The 16,513-nt window shown below is 43.1% G+C and overlaps 1 protein-coding gene across 2 annotated transcripts in view; it reads right to left on the minus strand.

The window, feature by feature from the left end:
• The window catches only part of DEPTOR (DEP domain containing MTOR interacting protein), a 169,638-nt gene extending 153,549 nt beyond the window's left edge, over positions 1–16,089 (minus strand). Inside the window, exon 1 of one of the 2 annotated variants that reach the window (XM_049632971.1) lies at positions 15,725–16,089. In XM_049632971.1, the coding sequence (XP_049488928.1) occupies positions 15,725–15,852 (128 nt within the window). In that variant the 5' untranslated portion in view covers positions 15,853–16,089. The remainder of the gene's footprint in view (positions 1–15,724) is intronic. The other variant, XM_049632970.1, reaches the window with a different exon arrangement.
• Between the last annotated feature and the right edge of the window lie 424 nt (positions 16,090–16,513).

Here is a 16,513-nt window from a genome sequence, read left to right on the forward strand (position 1 = left end):
TGCCAAGATTGCATAATCCCCTTTAAATAGTCCTTTTCCCGTCTTCTGCTAAAGCAAGTCTTGTCTCAGGATACTTGAAAATTCTAGCATTAAGCCTGCATATCCCCCGATAGCATAGAAAATCTTTCTACTTACTCTGTCTTGAATCCAAGATTCCCCAACCCTTAGAGTTCTGCATTCTTCTAATCCTAAAATCACCATCTAAACTACAAGACCCTTCTTCCACCAAATCTCAATGTCTAGTGTGAAAAAATCAGTTACGATCATAAAATTATTGTCTTCTCCATTCCTACAAAGGAAGCAAGAGAGGGTCTGGAACCAAATGCCCAGGCTTATTTTGCTATTTCAACTTACACTCTGAGACCAATGAATCAAAGGCTCTATATAAGGGTCTAAAGTAAAGATCTATAGTTAACTAAGTAAAAATTTATTCTGGCTCTCAACAGAAATTGAGCAATACCTTGAAGAGCTCTCAGGCTACAATGTACCAAATAATATTTGGAACATTTCAAATGTTGCTTGCATGAGATTCTACTGACTAATCTATTCCTTATGTGTAAAACATAAGCCTAGGGATATGCATTTTCCTAGAGTTCCATGCCACAAAAAAGCATCAATAAATAAGTTTCCTCTCACAGCCTAAAGTATGACCAGCTGGATTCACATTCCAAAACTTTCATTTCTGGTTAATAAACAATCCATAGGTGAAGCATATTTACTATTATCTTAGGATAAGACACACAAAAGTCAATCTGACGTATTTCATCAGTATACTTCTGGTATTTAGGCATACGGCATAGTGTACATAGCGGGTTATTCACACAACTAAGCCAAGTTTTTGTAGCTTTAAATAGTCCTTCATTAATTTTAAAGGTATTGGGGCACCTGGATGGTTCAGTTAAGCATCGGACTTCGGCTCAGGTCATGATCTCACAGTTTGTGAGTTCGAGCCCCGCGTTGGGCTCTGTGCTGACAGCTCAGAGCCTGGAGCCTGCTTCATTCGGATTCTGTGTCTTCCTCTCTCTCTGCCCCTCCCCCACTCATGCTCTGTCTCTCTGTCTCTCTCAAATATAAACATTAAAATTTTTTTTAAATTTTACAGATACTAACATTGCTATTCATCAATTGCATGTATATAGTTGATATAATTCTTATTGTGTATGAATGTTTAATGTTTACTCAGCATAGATGCAAATGTCCTGAAACAAGTCCAATTTCAAAGGTCCAGGCTCCACATCCACAACAGCTGAGGCATTCTCTGCCCCTGACCTTCAGGCTCCAATGGCTTCAGGCTGAGTCCAACTGTGTCTTCAACCTGCAAACTCTAAGGGTCTGGCTTTTGACAGAACACTAGTGTGTTACAAAGCCCAGCTCTTCCATTTGGCTGGTCTTGTGATCCTGGGCAAGTTTCTTAACTTGTTTCTAAGGCTTTGTGTCTCCATCTCTAAAATGGAACTAATGATATCTACTGGAAGATTAAATGATATAATTCATGTAAAATGCTTACCACACTATTTGGCACACAGTAGGGTTCAGTAAATACTGGTTATTATTACTGTTATTACTCTTGTTATTATTTACTGGGGAGGCTAAAAGAAAATCAGAATAACACAAAACCAATGAACATCACAGTAAATAGCACAGCAATGAAACTTAAAACCCACTGCCAAGGGATGATTTATCCATCTATCTTGGCAGAAGGAAAACAGATGGAAGTTCAATGTTAAGCAATTAAAAGGACTCAGAGGTTAGAAGACATAACCTAGTTTAACCTTTGAACTAAACACCCTCGTTTATAAAATAAGGTAACATTTAAAATGGTGGTTTCCAAACTTCAGAGTAAATCAAAATGCACTTGCAGCATTAAAATATGGTATGCCTCTTCCTGGACTGAGGCATGGAAGTTCTGGACCTAGGAATAAATAAGGCACCGTACCTCACCCCGAAGAACGCAGATCAGTCACCTGTGGAGGGCCACGCAGGATGTGTGGAGGTGACCTCAGAGGCCCAGCTTGACTTGCCAGGCAGTGAGCTGGCTAAGACCGGGAGCCTGGCCTTTCCCCAGCAGGAGTGGCTTCACCCAAACCCAGCTGTCACCAGGACTTTGGCCCTTCCTGGCCACAACTTCAAACAAGGCCCCAAGGTCTCCAGGTGCTGCGCACCTGCTGTTTCCCAGCTTGGTCTCGTCGGTGCCTGACTTCACAGTATGTGTGCATTATAGAAAGGCCGAGTGGCCTGGGGACAGGGCCCACCCTATGGAATAGAAACATCCTACATGTCAGGCAGCTTCATGCTCATGCCCAACTTGTAGGATAATGAGGAATGGAAGGCCCTGTACCTTCTTGCTGGCCCTTCCCACCTATGGGTCTCTAGTAAAAGTGTTCCTTAACCCATACTTGGGATTCACCTTCACCCCCCTCACCACACCAGAGAGACGAAAACAGAAAGGGCTGTAGAGGCCTTGCTGGAAGCGTGTAAGATGCGGGAAGGCTCCAAGCAAGAGAAGGAGCCGTTTTTTTAAGTCACTGGAAGAAGAAGTTTAGCAGTTGGACCTTCCTTTTGGAAGGTGCCAGCTTTTGCTTACACCTCCCATTCCCAAAATTCTGGACGGGAAGGGAAGACAGGCCTGCCATCAATCACCTTGACCCTTCTCCAGAAAAATTATTATCACACTAGGACATAGGGCCCTCAGAGAAGAAAACACCTGCCCTATGAGAAACACATACTTCACATTAACAATCCCTTCTGCCATGAGAGGCATTTTAGGCCACACAGATAAGATGTGATTCTCAAGCACTCCTGGTCTAATACCATAAAATGTCCGCCTTCTTGCAGATGTGGTTTTAAGTGACTAACTGAATTGGCCAAAAGTAACCTTGGAACAATTGTCTGAATAGACTACAGTATCGTTTTAAATAAGTGTTCTCTTTGTTACCTATTGTACTATCATCCCCATGAAGGTCCATCTCCCAGGACCCCCCAGACAATGTAATTAAATAACTGTTGCTAGGCTCTATCAAGAAGAGCAGTTTTTGCTACAAAGCTAAACAAATTGTCATATTATATAGGTGGATGTCCTTTTAAGGACCGCCAGGCTAAGTTTTATGATGAAATTTCCGTTCACATAAGCTACCAATAAAGATTGCAACGGTCTCCCCAAACGTATCCTAGATTCTATGAGTATGGTTGCTTTGCTGATGCTAGCGTTCCTCCCAGCCCCCCTCCCCTATCCATACACCTAGAGGCTCATAAAGAACACACTGACTCTTGGCTACTAGAAGTTTTCTCTGGCAGAGGCGAACACATTTGTCCATATGCGTCCATATGCTCAACGGAGGAACACTGGTGACGTGGAACAGTTACAAGTTGTGAAAGATGTTTCGAATCTCAAGAACTGGGAGAGAGAAGACCTTTAAGAGGCCACTCCCACTCTCCAAGAACCTTCCCAGGGACCCTCCAGAGGCCTGGCTTCAGTCAGGAAACCTTAGAATATAGATGGGACAGATACATAAAAGAACCAAAAATGTCCAGATAAGCCCCCAAATTCTCACAGTTTTCAAACTCCTCCCTGAGTAAACATTCTTCCAGAACTGCTGACAAATAGCCAAACCAACTTCCTCTCCTTCTCTGTGTTCCCCTTTTGGAAATGACATTATCTAGCAGCAAAACACCCAAAATGGAGCGAACAGGAAGACAATTGAAGAGATTCTCTCTGGTTAATTAACCATGTAAACAATCAAACCATTCTGTCCCATAATAAACAAAATGGCTCAACAAACCCTGGTGCATCGGAAAGGTGGTTTGTAAGGAATTCCGGGCCCTAACCGCTACACCTTCCCTTGAAAGGTGTAATTATAAATTATAATGAGGCCCTGAGTAATCAGACTCTGCCCTCCTTGGCTTCACGCCCTCATTAGTGCATAGTCAGCAAGTGGCAAGCAAGTAGACAAATGTGTTGGCTCCAGGCCCAGCTTCTTAGATTTCATGGATGCTTCTCAATGGTTTAACTGGAGCTGCTCTCTTTTGTAGTCAACACAGGCGAAAGAGAAAAATCACATTTTGATATCACAGTTTCTTATCGATACTTGAGTACAAAAGTTTTGCTGCATTTGTACATATGCCACCCATTTTGAAGAATAAAAGACTAAGTTCATGCTACATTATCTGAGAATAAAACCAACTTTTATTTGGATTTATTCCTATTAGTTATCTTTATGGTAAGATGCAGTATGAAATCAATGCCCGTCACTATTGTAAAGTCAACACAACATGCACTGAAATATAAACTTAAACCATATTACCAGTGTGAGAACACCTGCCTTCTTGGTAACCAAAGGTAGCTCCCATTTCCAATTTACGGAGAATGGAGGGGGAAAATTGACAAAATATACTGAACATGTGACACGAAAGATATTTTTTAGTTGAGCTATGTAAGTACAAAATGCTTTGCAACTTTTCCAAAAGGCTGCCTCTTAATTATCCCGAAAACAGCTTTGCTTAAACAAAGAGATGACTTTTATACAGCTTTGGCTCTCTCTGGATGGAGGTGTTCCTTGGAAAGTCATCAAAATCCAAGTGATACAGAAATCATTCTTTGCAATTTGAACCTAAACTTGCCATTTCAATCGTATCTTGAGAGTTCTATTTTACTTCTATCACTGAGGGAATCCTGAACACCAGAGGCATATCTTCCAAATCAGAGGGTGGTGAGGGGTAGGGGATGAAGGAGGAAGTATCTGGATACGGAACATGTAATCACCATTATGGGGAGGTTTTCAGGAGGAATTATGTAGAAAGGAGCAGAGTCCAAGATGTATATCAATGTCTCCTAACCTTTCCTATGCTGTGTCTTTCTTGTGGCTTTTCTGTAGACACTTTCTTCTCTGTATAAGCTCCCTGCTCTGAACTTTATTTCTTCTAAAATTATGGCTTAATCACATTGTACTCTACTCAAAAAATTTTCACTGATTTTTCATCGTGCCCAAATTACTTTTTGCAGAAGACATTGTGCTTATCTCCCCAACACTCAATGAACCTTTCTGCAAAGTACAACAGCTGTGATCTCCCCTCTCCCCTCAAGGGGACCCAAGGCAGGCAGGGTAAAAGCATCCTCCTTGCCACAGTATCACAGATGGGTAAGCCCAAGACCCACCAGTGAAGAGCTTTGCTCTGTTGTAATATCTTGTGAGTCTGTGAGTTAAGATGGTACCAAACCATCCAAGCTCAAGACGTTTGCTGGTAGTTGATGGCAGCCAAATCCAGTCTTCGTTTGTTCAGGAAATACAGAATATTAGTAAACTGCATGCTGAGGATTTTAGGGGAAGTATATTATTGTCTGCAACTTAGTCCAAAGTGCCTAAGAACAATAAGATGAATCGATGGTTGGACAGAAAGACGGACAGAAGGACAGTTAAGTGATAAAGCAAGCATGGTAAAATGTTAATTGTGTAATCAAAGTGGTGGAGATAAGGTGTAAAATTCTTTAAACTTTCCTGTATGTTTGAAACTTTTCATGATAAATAGTTGGCAGGAAAAAGTTCTAGTTGAGTCTTGTTCTTTATGTTTGGATATTCTTAAAATACTTTTGTGATATCTTTTAGCTCTTAGAAGTATGGCAGCAGGACAAGTGTCCTTTATTGTGGCAGCAAGGTCTGTGCATCCTCCCCCACGATAGCTTCGGTTCTACCCACTGTTACATTTGACTGTCAGATTCTACAACCCAGTCATTAACAAAATCAGTTCTGGGGCACCTGGGTGGCTCAGTCGGTTAAGCGTCCGATTCGGCTCAGGTCATGATCTCGCAGTTTGTAAGTTCGAGTCCCACATCAGGCTCTGTGCTGTCAGCTTAGAGCCTGGAGCCCACTTCGGATTCTGTGTCTCTCTCTCTGCCCCTTCCCTGCTTGTTCTTTGTTTCTCTCTCTCAAAAATAAACATTAAAAATTTTTTTAAAAATCAACTCTAATAAATGTGAAGGAAAATGAATCATGCTTATGCATTAGATCATACTGCCTTAAAACCTCATCCCCTCAACTGCTTTTTGTAGTCAGTTCTCAAGAAAAAAAACCAGTACAATAAGTAGGAGCTTTGGTAAAGTCTTGCTTTATCTACCTTATTGTAGTTTAGCTAAATGTAATATAAGGCGCTCTCTACACCTCAATGTAAAACAGTCCTATATCATCACAGGACTAACCCCTTGCTTTTTTCAGTGACTATATTCTGTGAAAGTCACTTTCATTTATGGAAAAGTTAGAGAGTAAAAAGGTAAGTAGAACTTTAAAAACAACTCGGTGAAAAGAAGATCCAAGTTTACTCCATTCTTCTTTTCTCTTAGGGAAGAGAAAAGGAATCGGGAAGCAAAACAGCACTTCTACAATCCAAGTAATTCACACTTTAGTGCATTCAATGTATGTGCCTGAAAATAGTGTGCAAATCTTATAAGAGGATTGCATTTTAAATAGCAAACTAACTCAGGATACACAAAAGAAATATGTGCTAAACTCTTCTTTAACGTGAAAAAAAACAATCCTTTCTTTTTTTAAATTTAAAAAAAAATTTTTTTTTTTTAACGTTTATTTATTTTTGAGACAGAGAGAGACAGAGCATGAACGGGGAAGGGTCAGAGAGAGGGAGACACAGAATCTGAAACAGGCTCCAGGCTCTGAACTGTCAGCACAGAGCCCGACGCAGGGCTCGAACTCACGGACTGCGAGATCATGACCTGAGCCGAAGTCGGCCGCTTAACCGACTGAGCCACCCAGGCGCCCAAAAACAATCCTTTCTTAACATACTTGCTTTGTATATATGAACTTTCATATATTCTCGTACGAAGAACAAGATAATATCCTTTTGCAGAGGACGTGGAGCTTATCTCCAGAACACTCAATGAACCTTTCTCCAAAGTACAACAGCTGTGATCTCCCCTCTTCCCAAGGGGACCCAAGGCAGGCAGGGTAATGGCATCTTTCTTGCCACAAGTATCACAGACGGGTAAGCCTAAGACCACCTTAAGAACGGCACATAATTCTGTATCTCTACACTGTCCCCTTCCGAATCCCCCTTGCTTTTTCTGTCAAGACACCACTCACAGAATAGCCTTTCAAAATTTCACAGCTTGTTAGAAATGGCCAAGCTTCACACATAATAAAATGCAGTGACTAACCCAACCCTAATGAAAACAGGATAGCATGAAACGAGACTTTCCCTCGTAAGGAGAGAGTGCTCATCAGAATGCTCATTTGTTTCTCACTCTTTAAGGCAAGATGAGAGTAGCTGCTGTGCTGGGCCTGGTCCTCTGAATCCTGCCTGATCTCCCCACAAAGCTCCAGACTCTCTGTGGCAGTAATGGTTTTACCATCTCACAGAGCTGGATGATCCAATCGGGCCAATATGGAGGTGGGTGCTGGGCCACAGCTTCCTCAGTGAAAGGGATCTCTGGGGGCTCATGGGTGGCTCAGTCGGTTGAGCGTCCAACTTCGGCTCAGGTCATGATCTCACAGTTCGTGGGTTCGAGCCCCGAATCAGGCTCTGTGCTGACAGCTCAGAGCCTGGAGCCTGCTTTGGATTCTGTGTCTCCCTCACTCTCTGCCGCTCCCCCACTAGCGCTGTCTCTCCCTCAAAAATAAAATTGAAAAAAAATTTTTTTTAATTTGTTAAAAAAAAAAAGTAATCTCCGGGTAAATATCAGAATCAGAAGTGGGTAGATACAAGTATCCCCAGGAGACTGTGTCGTCAGCATTAAAACGAGTAAGCAAACCACCACCACCGCCAGTAACAGAGAGCCACAAGTCACAGCTGAGGGGTAAGAGTGGAGAGATTTGAGACTTTCTCTGATGACACTAGCTGCTGACTCCCTCCTCTTCTTACCTCCTCTGCAGCTGCCATGGGCTCCCCTGAGCTGGAGAGCCCTGGCATGTGTCCCCACTTGCCACACCCTAGCAACAGCTGTTAATCTGAAAACCACAGATACAAAAGAACATCTTGTCCCACACTGCTGGGTGTGTTTTCTCTTGTTTCATCTCATCTCTCCCATCCACCTTTAAAATTATTCCAAAAGCCACCAAAAAAAAAAAAAAAAAAAAAAAAAGTGATTCTTTGTGCAGACCTGAGTAGGTAGGTCAGTGTTCTCTCTGAACTCTTCCAAGATGGAACCATCGCAGCCAGCCCTGAAAAAATAGCTCCCATGGCCCCTGCTGGCATTGCCACCAGGAACAGCTGTGTGCAAGCACGCCGTCTGGCCTACTAAATCCTCTGCCCCCAATCTGTCTCCACTATCGTCCCTCAAGTATATAATGATCCACAAAAAGAGTCACTGACATAAGCTTCCAAGTTTGGTTAAGGCTGATAAATACTGGCACAAGGATCTCAGATCTAGACTCCACCTCTCTGTAGTAGACAATGAGGGGGATAGAAAAGTGCGATGACCCACTGTGTATAAAGAGGGCTGATCGCTGTTTTTCTCAGTCTTTTCCTAATCACTAAACTCCCAGAAACCAACCATTTAAGAGCCACTACTTACTAAAGGGAAGTGAATTCCTGATACAAATGAATACTGGAAATAAGAGGAGAGAAGGCTCTTCCTTCCCCTTCCATTCACTTCTTTGGAGATGTATTTAACTTACTTTCAAGTTTATTGATTCCAAAAGACGGAAGCCATAACTGAAATATCAGCACTGGCTTTTGAGGAACACAAATATATTATTCAAACACAGCTAACAGCAGTCATTTCAGAAAAAGGTTTACATATGAATAAGTGCATAAAGATATAAAATAATTCCATAATCGTTTATTGAGCACTTACTAAATGCCTTCTATTTGCATGATGTTTTTTGCAAGTGACAAAGTCCCTTCACGCGCTCTCTCCAGGTTACGAAACGAATCATTACCAAGGGTTTGCTATGTACCAGGGTTCTGCTCCCTGCCCTCACATCCCGTTTGTGAAGCGGAAAAGAGGTTCACAGGAACAGGGTCTGTATGTTGGAGGAGCCTCCGATTCAAAGTCAATTTAACACCCTACACTAGGCTTCTCTGCATTGATTCCAAATACAGTGACTCTGTTTCCTATAACCCCCTCCCCTTTTTTTTATGCAAACAGGCAATAATTTCCTGACTCCAGGATATCTCTGCTGTTTTGAAGAATACAAGAAAACAAGTGTTCTCCTTCTTTTTGGATCTCTAGACTTCAGTAGTAGCATCTGGGGGGGTAGTTTCCGGCTATTCCCTTCATCTACAGTGTCTGATAGAGCTAAGCTTCCATAGTAATGGCTTTCAGTAAGGCTACCCCCTAAGAAAATCTCCAGGCCAACCTTAAAATTCTTTGTGTTCAAAATGCAATGAAATGGACTCTTTGTCCTTTTTCTATTCGGCATGCTCTAAATTCCTCACCTCTTGTTTATTATAGCTTGATTTTTGTTCGATGAGCTGATTTTTACTTCATACCTGCACACTGCATTAACATTTGCAAAGCAAATTCAGGAAGCAGTTCAACACTTATTGAACGTGTTTTTTTTGAAAAAGGCAATAAATAGCAAGGCCGTAAGAGTCTGGAAAGGCAGTCTGTTATAGCAAAAAGGCAAATACATCAAACAATCTGAAAGAACTACAATTTCCTACAATTTGGCTAAAATACATTGCCTAGTAAATTGCTTGTAGGGAACCAGCATTTAGTGATTGGATGAGATTGCTGTAATTAGCATATTTAGTCTAGGTAGAGGAGCATAACTGGAATGCTTGAAACGTTTTCTCTCTTAATTAAGCATTCCTCATCACCTTCTTAACTCTCCTCCCCGCCCCACCTGCATCCTCACAGCCGGCAAAGTAGTGAACTGCAATTCATCTTCCCGTTAAAATGATTACAGATTCAGAATGGAGTTCTAATTAAGTTTTCAAAACCACATGGCAAGGAAGACCCGGTTCAATAGTAGAGGAAGTGACCACTCTGTCTTGTGAAAACATAAACACTTCTAGAAATACACTGAATTTTTCCCAACAGAATGGAAAAGAAATCATTTGTCTGCTTACGTGTTTGCAAAAAGCAGTCATGCTAGAATGTGACAAGTCTTATACACATGATTCCGTTTTACATTTGTCTCATCATTACATTTTGCAACCCTTTAAATTATTAGTTGAGGACATCATTAAATTGTAGTCTAGCATCCTGCCTAAGAACAGGTACTTTTAGTTCTCCCACTTTATGGCCGGATAACCTATAGCCAGTTGGTTTAAATGTTTGGTTTCTTAGTTTTCAAATTTGTAAAATGTGGGTGATGCATTATCTTCTACATAGAGTTGCTATAAAGATTAAAGGCACATATATATACATATATATATATGTATATATATGGCATATAAATGTCTACAGATATATAGATATCTCTCCATCTCCTTGGTAGGTAATAAATGCCATATAAATGAGTATTATTGTTATTATTACCACGCCTACCGTTACCACAAAGAGGACAGTAATATTATTGGGGATTCTTTATTTAAACGCTCTATCACAAACTACTTTCTTGTTAAGTATCTCTGCGATTATCCTAGAGAAGAAACATGAGGTGTATTTTGGATGTCTTAATTAGTGTCACAGTTATGACTGCACGGACAAATTTGAAGACAAAAGACATAAATAGAACACATAAAAATAACAAATGATTTGAAAATTCATAATATGACACCCTACTCATGAATGATTTATATATGGTTAATTATCTTCAAGTTAGGAATGTTCTAAGATTTTCTTGACTATGGCACCTTTTCTGTTTTGTATCAAGAAAAATACTATAAAAATATATATGTAAAATATCAGTTCTATCTGGTGTGGTAATAATGTGTTATTGAGTTAGTGATAAATATCACTGCATTCTTTCGTCAATCAGAAAAGCACAAGTTTATGTAAATACATCTAATATTTTGCCTTTTATCATTCTTTGATAAAAATTTTCATCCAAATCTATTTTGTAATCGTTTTATTGAGATATAAGTGACATACCACATAGTTCATCCATTTAATGTACATAATGAGATGGTCTTAAGTATATCCCCAGAGGTATGAAATCATAACCACCATCAAGTGTAGAACATTTTCCTCCTCCCCAAAAGAAACTCTAGAACCATCAGCACTCATCTTCCGTTCTCCCTCCCCACTGCTGCTGGCAACCACCTTCTACCTCCATAGATTTGCCTCTTGTGGACATTTCATGTAAAAGGAGTCATACAATATGTGGCCTTTTGTGTCTGTCTTCACTCAGCATATTTTGAAAGTTTATCCATGCTGTAACATGTATCAGTACTTTATTCCTTCTTATGCCGAATAACATTCCATTGCACGGATACACCATACACTGTTAATCCATCCGTCAGTGGATGGGCACTTGCGTTGTTGTTTTCAGCGACTGTGAATAATGTTGCTGTGAACAGTTGTGTATAAATTTTTATGTGGACATATGTTTTCATTTCTTTTGAATATATGCCTAGGAGTAAAATTGCTGGGTCATATGTTAACTCCATGTTTTATCTTTGAGGAAAGGCCAGACTGTTTTCCAAAGTGGCTGTATCGTTTTACTTGTCCACCAGCAGTGTTTCAAGGTTCCAATTTCTCCACGTCTTTGCCAACACTTGTTACTATTTCACTACAGCCATCCTGTTGGCATGAAGTGGTATCTGAATGCATTTTTAAGATGCAAAACCGTAAAAATACATTGAACACGGAAGTAAATCTTTTCTGAAAAGGGAAAGAATGAAGACAATAGGGAAAGGTCACCGCAGTCAGGCTGGAAAAGGAAGTTTTAATTCATTTCAGGTCCTTATGCAACCAACTGCCTTTCAAAGTGTCAGGATTGAGGAGTCAGCCCTCAATTTCACATCTGGAGCTTACAATAATCATAACAATGATAACTAATCTTGGTTTATGGTTTATTTTACAAAGTTCCCTCCCATATTGTAGCCCATTTGATCCACCAACACAAATCTTATGTGGAAGGGTATTATTGTTCCCATTCTGCAGGTAAGAGCACAGAGGCCCAGAGCGGCTGACTTGGCCAAGGGAATAGAAGTTTAAATATATACATATATGTGTCTAATAAACATTAAATATTATAATATTTCATAAATATTAAATAAGTAAGATGTATAGAGCTGGGCCTGGAACCCGAGTTTTTTATCTCAAATCCCAATCCTTGGTGTCCTCTTTCCTTACTGCCTTATTGTTGATGACCAAAAAAGCAGTGGAAAAGCAAGAGAAGGCAAAAGGGAGTTGCGTGTCTGTGAAGCAGTTAGAGGTAGGAAGCCGGCACATGGTAAAGTCCCCACAATCAGTGGAAAAGCAGCTAGGGATGTATGAACATGTTGTGACAGTGACAGCAACGATGGCATTCCCACCCCTTCGTGAGAGGTCCCTCCAGTAATGAAGAAGCCAGGGCATACTTAAATCCCTAAATTCTGGGGGCACCAGGGTGACTCAGTTGGTTAAGCATCTGACTTCGGGTCAGGTCATGACCTCATGGTTCCAGAGTTCAAGCTCCGCATGGGGCTCTGCACTGATGGTGTGGAGCCTGCCTGGGATTCTCTTTTTCTCTCTGCCCCTCCCCCACTCACTCTGCGCCCCGCCCCCCCCAGCACTATCTCTCTCTCTCTCAAAATAAATAAACTTTTTTTTTTAAGTTTATATATTTATTTTCAGAAAGACAGAGACGGCGTGAGTAGGGGAGGAGCAGAAAGAGAAGGAATCCCAAGCAAGCTCCACACTGTCAGCTCAGAACCTCAGGGCTGGACGCAGGGCTCCAACCCATGAAGCCATGAGAATATGACCTGAGCCAAAACCAAGAGTCAAATGCTTCACCAACTGGGCCACCCAGGCGCGCCCAAAAGAAATAAACTTAAAAAAAAAATCCCTAAATTCTGAATATATCATCTGTAATTACAGTAGAACAGTCATATGCACCGGTCATTCTAATACTTATTGAGTAATTACTACGTGCTAGACACAGTACTAACATGGTTGAGACTTTTAAAAAGCAGTGATTACGCTTTTCCAAAGTAAAATTAAATAGTGAACATTTTCTAAGCCTTTCACATGTGGCATCTCATTTAATCCTCACAAAATTCTTGTTAAGAGATGTGGAAACAGGCCCAGAGAGTGAACTGACCCCAAAGTCACAAAATTATTAGATGGTGGAGGCAGAATAAGAATCAAGGCAGCCTGATTCTATACCCTGTGTCCTTAACCACCACCCAACCCTTCCTGCCAGATCTTGCTTGGCTCCAAGTCTTACGTGGTGACGCACAGAGACCAACAATACAGATTAATTCCAGCAGCCATTTGTTGAATGCTCATTAACACAAGAAGCTCAGGGGCAAATTCTCCCAACAACCCATTAAGTGCTTCTCTTCATTTCCATTTAATAGATGAGGAAACAGAGGCTCAAGGGAAGTGAACTGGGGCGCCTGGGTGGCCTGGGTGGCTCAGTCGGTTGGGCGTCCGACTTCGGCTCAGGTCATGATCTCGCGGTCTGTGAGTTCAAGGCCCATGTCAGGCTCTGCGCTGACAGCTCAGAGCCTGGAGCCTGCTTCAGATTCTGTCTCCATCTCTCTCTCTGCCCCTCTCACTGTCTCTTTCTCTCTCTCTCTTAAAAATAAAATAAACAAAAAATAAAAATTAAAAAAAAAAGAGGAGTGAATTAACTTGTCCAAGGTCGCAGAACTACCATAGTCAACGCTGACATGGTGCTTACTATATACCAGGCAGTGTTCTAAGCACTAACTCATCTAACCCTCACAACACTCTATAAGGTAGGCTCCATTATTGCCCACCATTCTTAGTTAAGTAACTGGTTTAAGATCTCCCACTAGTAAAGGGCAAACTCAAGATTCACTCTAAATGTCAGCCTCAAAAACAACTTCAGGGTAGTTATTGGCTACAAAGTGGCTGAGCAGAAATTCAAACCCAGGCCCACCTCCTGAGTGAGAGTGAAAGACGGTCTTTTTTTTTTTTTTTAATGTGTATTCATTTTGAGAGAAAGACTGAGAGTGCGAGTGGGGGAGGGGTAGAGACAGAGGGAGATACAGGATCTGAAGTAGGCGGACTCTATGCTGAACTCAAGAACCTCAAGATCATGAACTAAGCAGAACTCCCACACTTAACCCACTGACCCAGGCGCCGGGAGACAGTGCCTTCTATCTTCTTTCCAACAGGCTAAGCACAGCTCTCAAACCTGTTGCAGTGCAGAGGGGTGTTAGGAAGAGGGGAGTAACAACTGCTCTGGAGACCCCAGGGAAGGGGCATTTAAGCTGCATCCTGAAGGAGACAGTGCTTCCTGGACAAAGAGAGGCACCCTGCAATTTATTATTTAAAAAGAAATGAAATTGAGGACTTTTAAAAAGGTGATATAATAATGAGGAGCAAATTATTCAAAAGCAAGTGTTTCAGATTGAATCTGAAAAGCTTTAATTTTTTCAATTAGAAAATGCTCTTGATGAAGGAAAAACAAGCTTTTATTCCCTTGAATTTTGACTACATATTAAAAAATCATCGAGGGACAGAAATGTGCAGTTTGCCTTTTGTAACGTTAAACTCAAACTGACTTCCAAAATTTTACTTCCTCAATCTAAGGCTGCAAGCAGGGTGGTTACTAAAAACCTTCAGGGATCTTTGCAAGATTCTGCTCCTTCAGGTCCTGAAACACAGCTTTTTCAAACCAAAATGAGCCTAGAGATTCAGGCCAAGCATTAGAAGGAAGAGGTGAGCGCCTCATTCCAGCTGGGCCAGGGGCAGGCACGCAAGTTGTGGCCACAACATTTCAGAGCCAGGTTTTTTTCCCCTGGCAAACTGATTTATGACCACACCACGGGCAACTGCGGAACCGATCAGACCGTGTAAGTACATTACTCAAACATGAATCCAAGGACCTGGATGGGATGCGAATGTTAAGGGGGAGATCTGGGGTTCACTGCCTGTCCTCGGCGCGATGAGACCCGTCAATGCTTAATTCTTGCAGCAGCCTAGGGCCGGTGGACTCTGTTCTCCAAAATGTGCGCGCTAGGGGAGTTGGCACAGCAGCAGGGCATCGGAGCAAGGTGCCTCCACGCCCCCTTGCGGACCCGAATGACGATTGATAAGGATGTGCCAATTCAGTGATAGGTAGTTTTTCAGAAACTGGGGTTTAGCCCCCACAAGACCCCTTCAAGGGGGATCCGGTGATCGGCCTCATTTTACAGATGAAAACGCGGAGGGTCAGGGGAGTGAAGCAGGGCTTGCCAGCAAAAAGGAAAACCTCAAGTGAAGGCGATCACTGGATTGGCCCTTTCATCTTAAAGAGTCTGGGGCTGCAAACGGCTTGGAGCCGCCCACCCCTCGCTCACTGGATAGACTAGGGGTCGGCTGGCAGCCAGCAGGCCTTGGTAGTGCCCAGGTGCCCAGGAAGAGGGAGCGCGCGGCGGGTGCCTGCGCGTCTGCCGAGCGCAGGGCTGCAGCTGCGGGGCCGGGGCGCAGAGCGCACCACCGGCTCGCATGCGTCCGCCTGGGGAGCCTCGCGCCAGTCCCGCGTCGCCGGACGCCGGGCTGCAGCAGCAGCAGCTAAGCAAGGGCGCAACGCCGACCGCCCACGCGCCCGCAGCGGTCCGGGAGCCCAGCGCGAGTCCCCAGGCACGAGGCACAAGCGTGTGAGCGCGGGACTGCTGCGGACACAGGCTGGTAGTGCCACCGCGCGCCCACCGGCACTGCCCCACGCCTTACCGTAGCTGCTCCCCAGTGACCAGGACCTCAGCCATGCGCTCCAGCTCCCTTTGCTGCGCTCCACCACTCCCACCGGTGCTGCTGTCGCTGCCACCGCTGCCACCGCTACCGCTGCTGCCCTCCTCCATGGTCGGGCCGCGCCGCTACTACCACTGTCTTCCCTAGACGCCGTGGGTTTGGGTGTTAAATCAGCCTGCCCTCACGGAGGCCTCCCCCGCCATCTTTGTCAGGGGCAGTCCCGTTGCTCAAATGCGATTGGCTAGAGAGGGAATCCCTGTGGGTAGGTTGAGGCGCTAGGCAAGTCCGCTCCAGGAACTCCAGCTTGGGGCGGCGGCTGGAGCCCCGCGTGGTCGGGGGGCGGGGCCAAGGGAGGAAAATATAAACATCTGGGCGGGGCGCCGGTTCTGCATCGTGTGTGCTGGTGGAGGCTAGGTAGGTGACCTCATTTTTCGTTACCCACAGAGCACTTGCCCTGGGACCTTGGGGAAAGGTTAGGAGGTTACCGAACAAGTGTAAAGGTATGTTTATTATACCGCCTGTGCTCCAAATTGGCAGAGTAAAAATAATAATGAAATAGCTCGACAGTGAACAATGAAGGATATACTGATATACACGTCACTGCAGGGGTTGGTGAAATTAGGCGTTCTTCTCATCCCAATGCCCTTCACCGAAGATAGCTTATTTACCTTATGGTGTAATCACTAAAGAACGCTGGCCGGGGAATCGCAGAGCTAGGATCTAGCTCCACGCCTATAAGTTCCTATGAAAATGTGCTTAATCCTCAGTTTC

Source organism: Panthera uncia, chromosome F2, assembly GCF_023721935.1.
Source record: "Panthera uncia isolate 11264 chromosome F2, Puncia_PCG_1.0, whole genome shotgun sequence".
In the NCBI taxonomy this organism is placed as follows: Eukaryota; Metazoa; Chordata; class Mammalia; order Carnivora; family Felidae; genus Panthera; species Panthera uncia.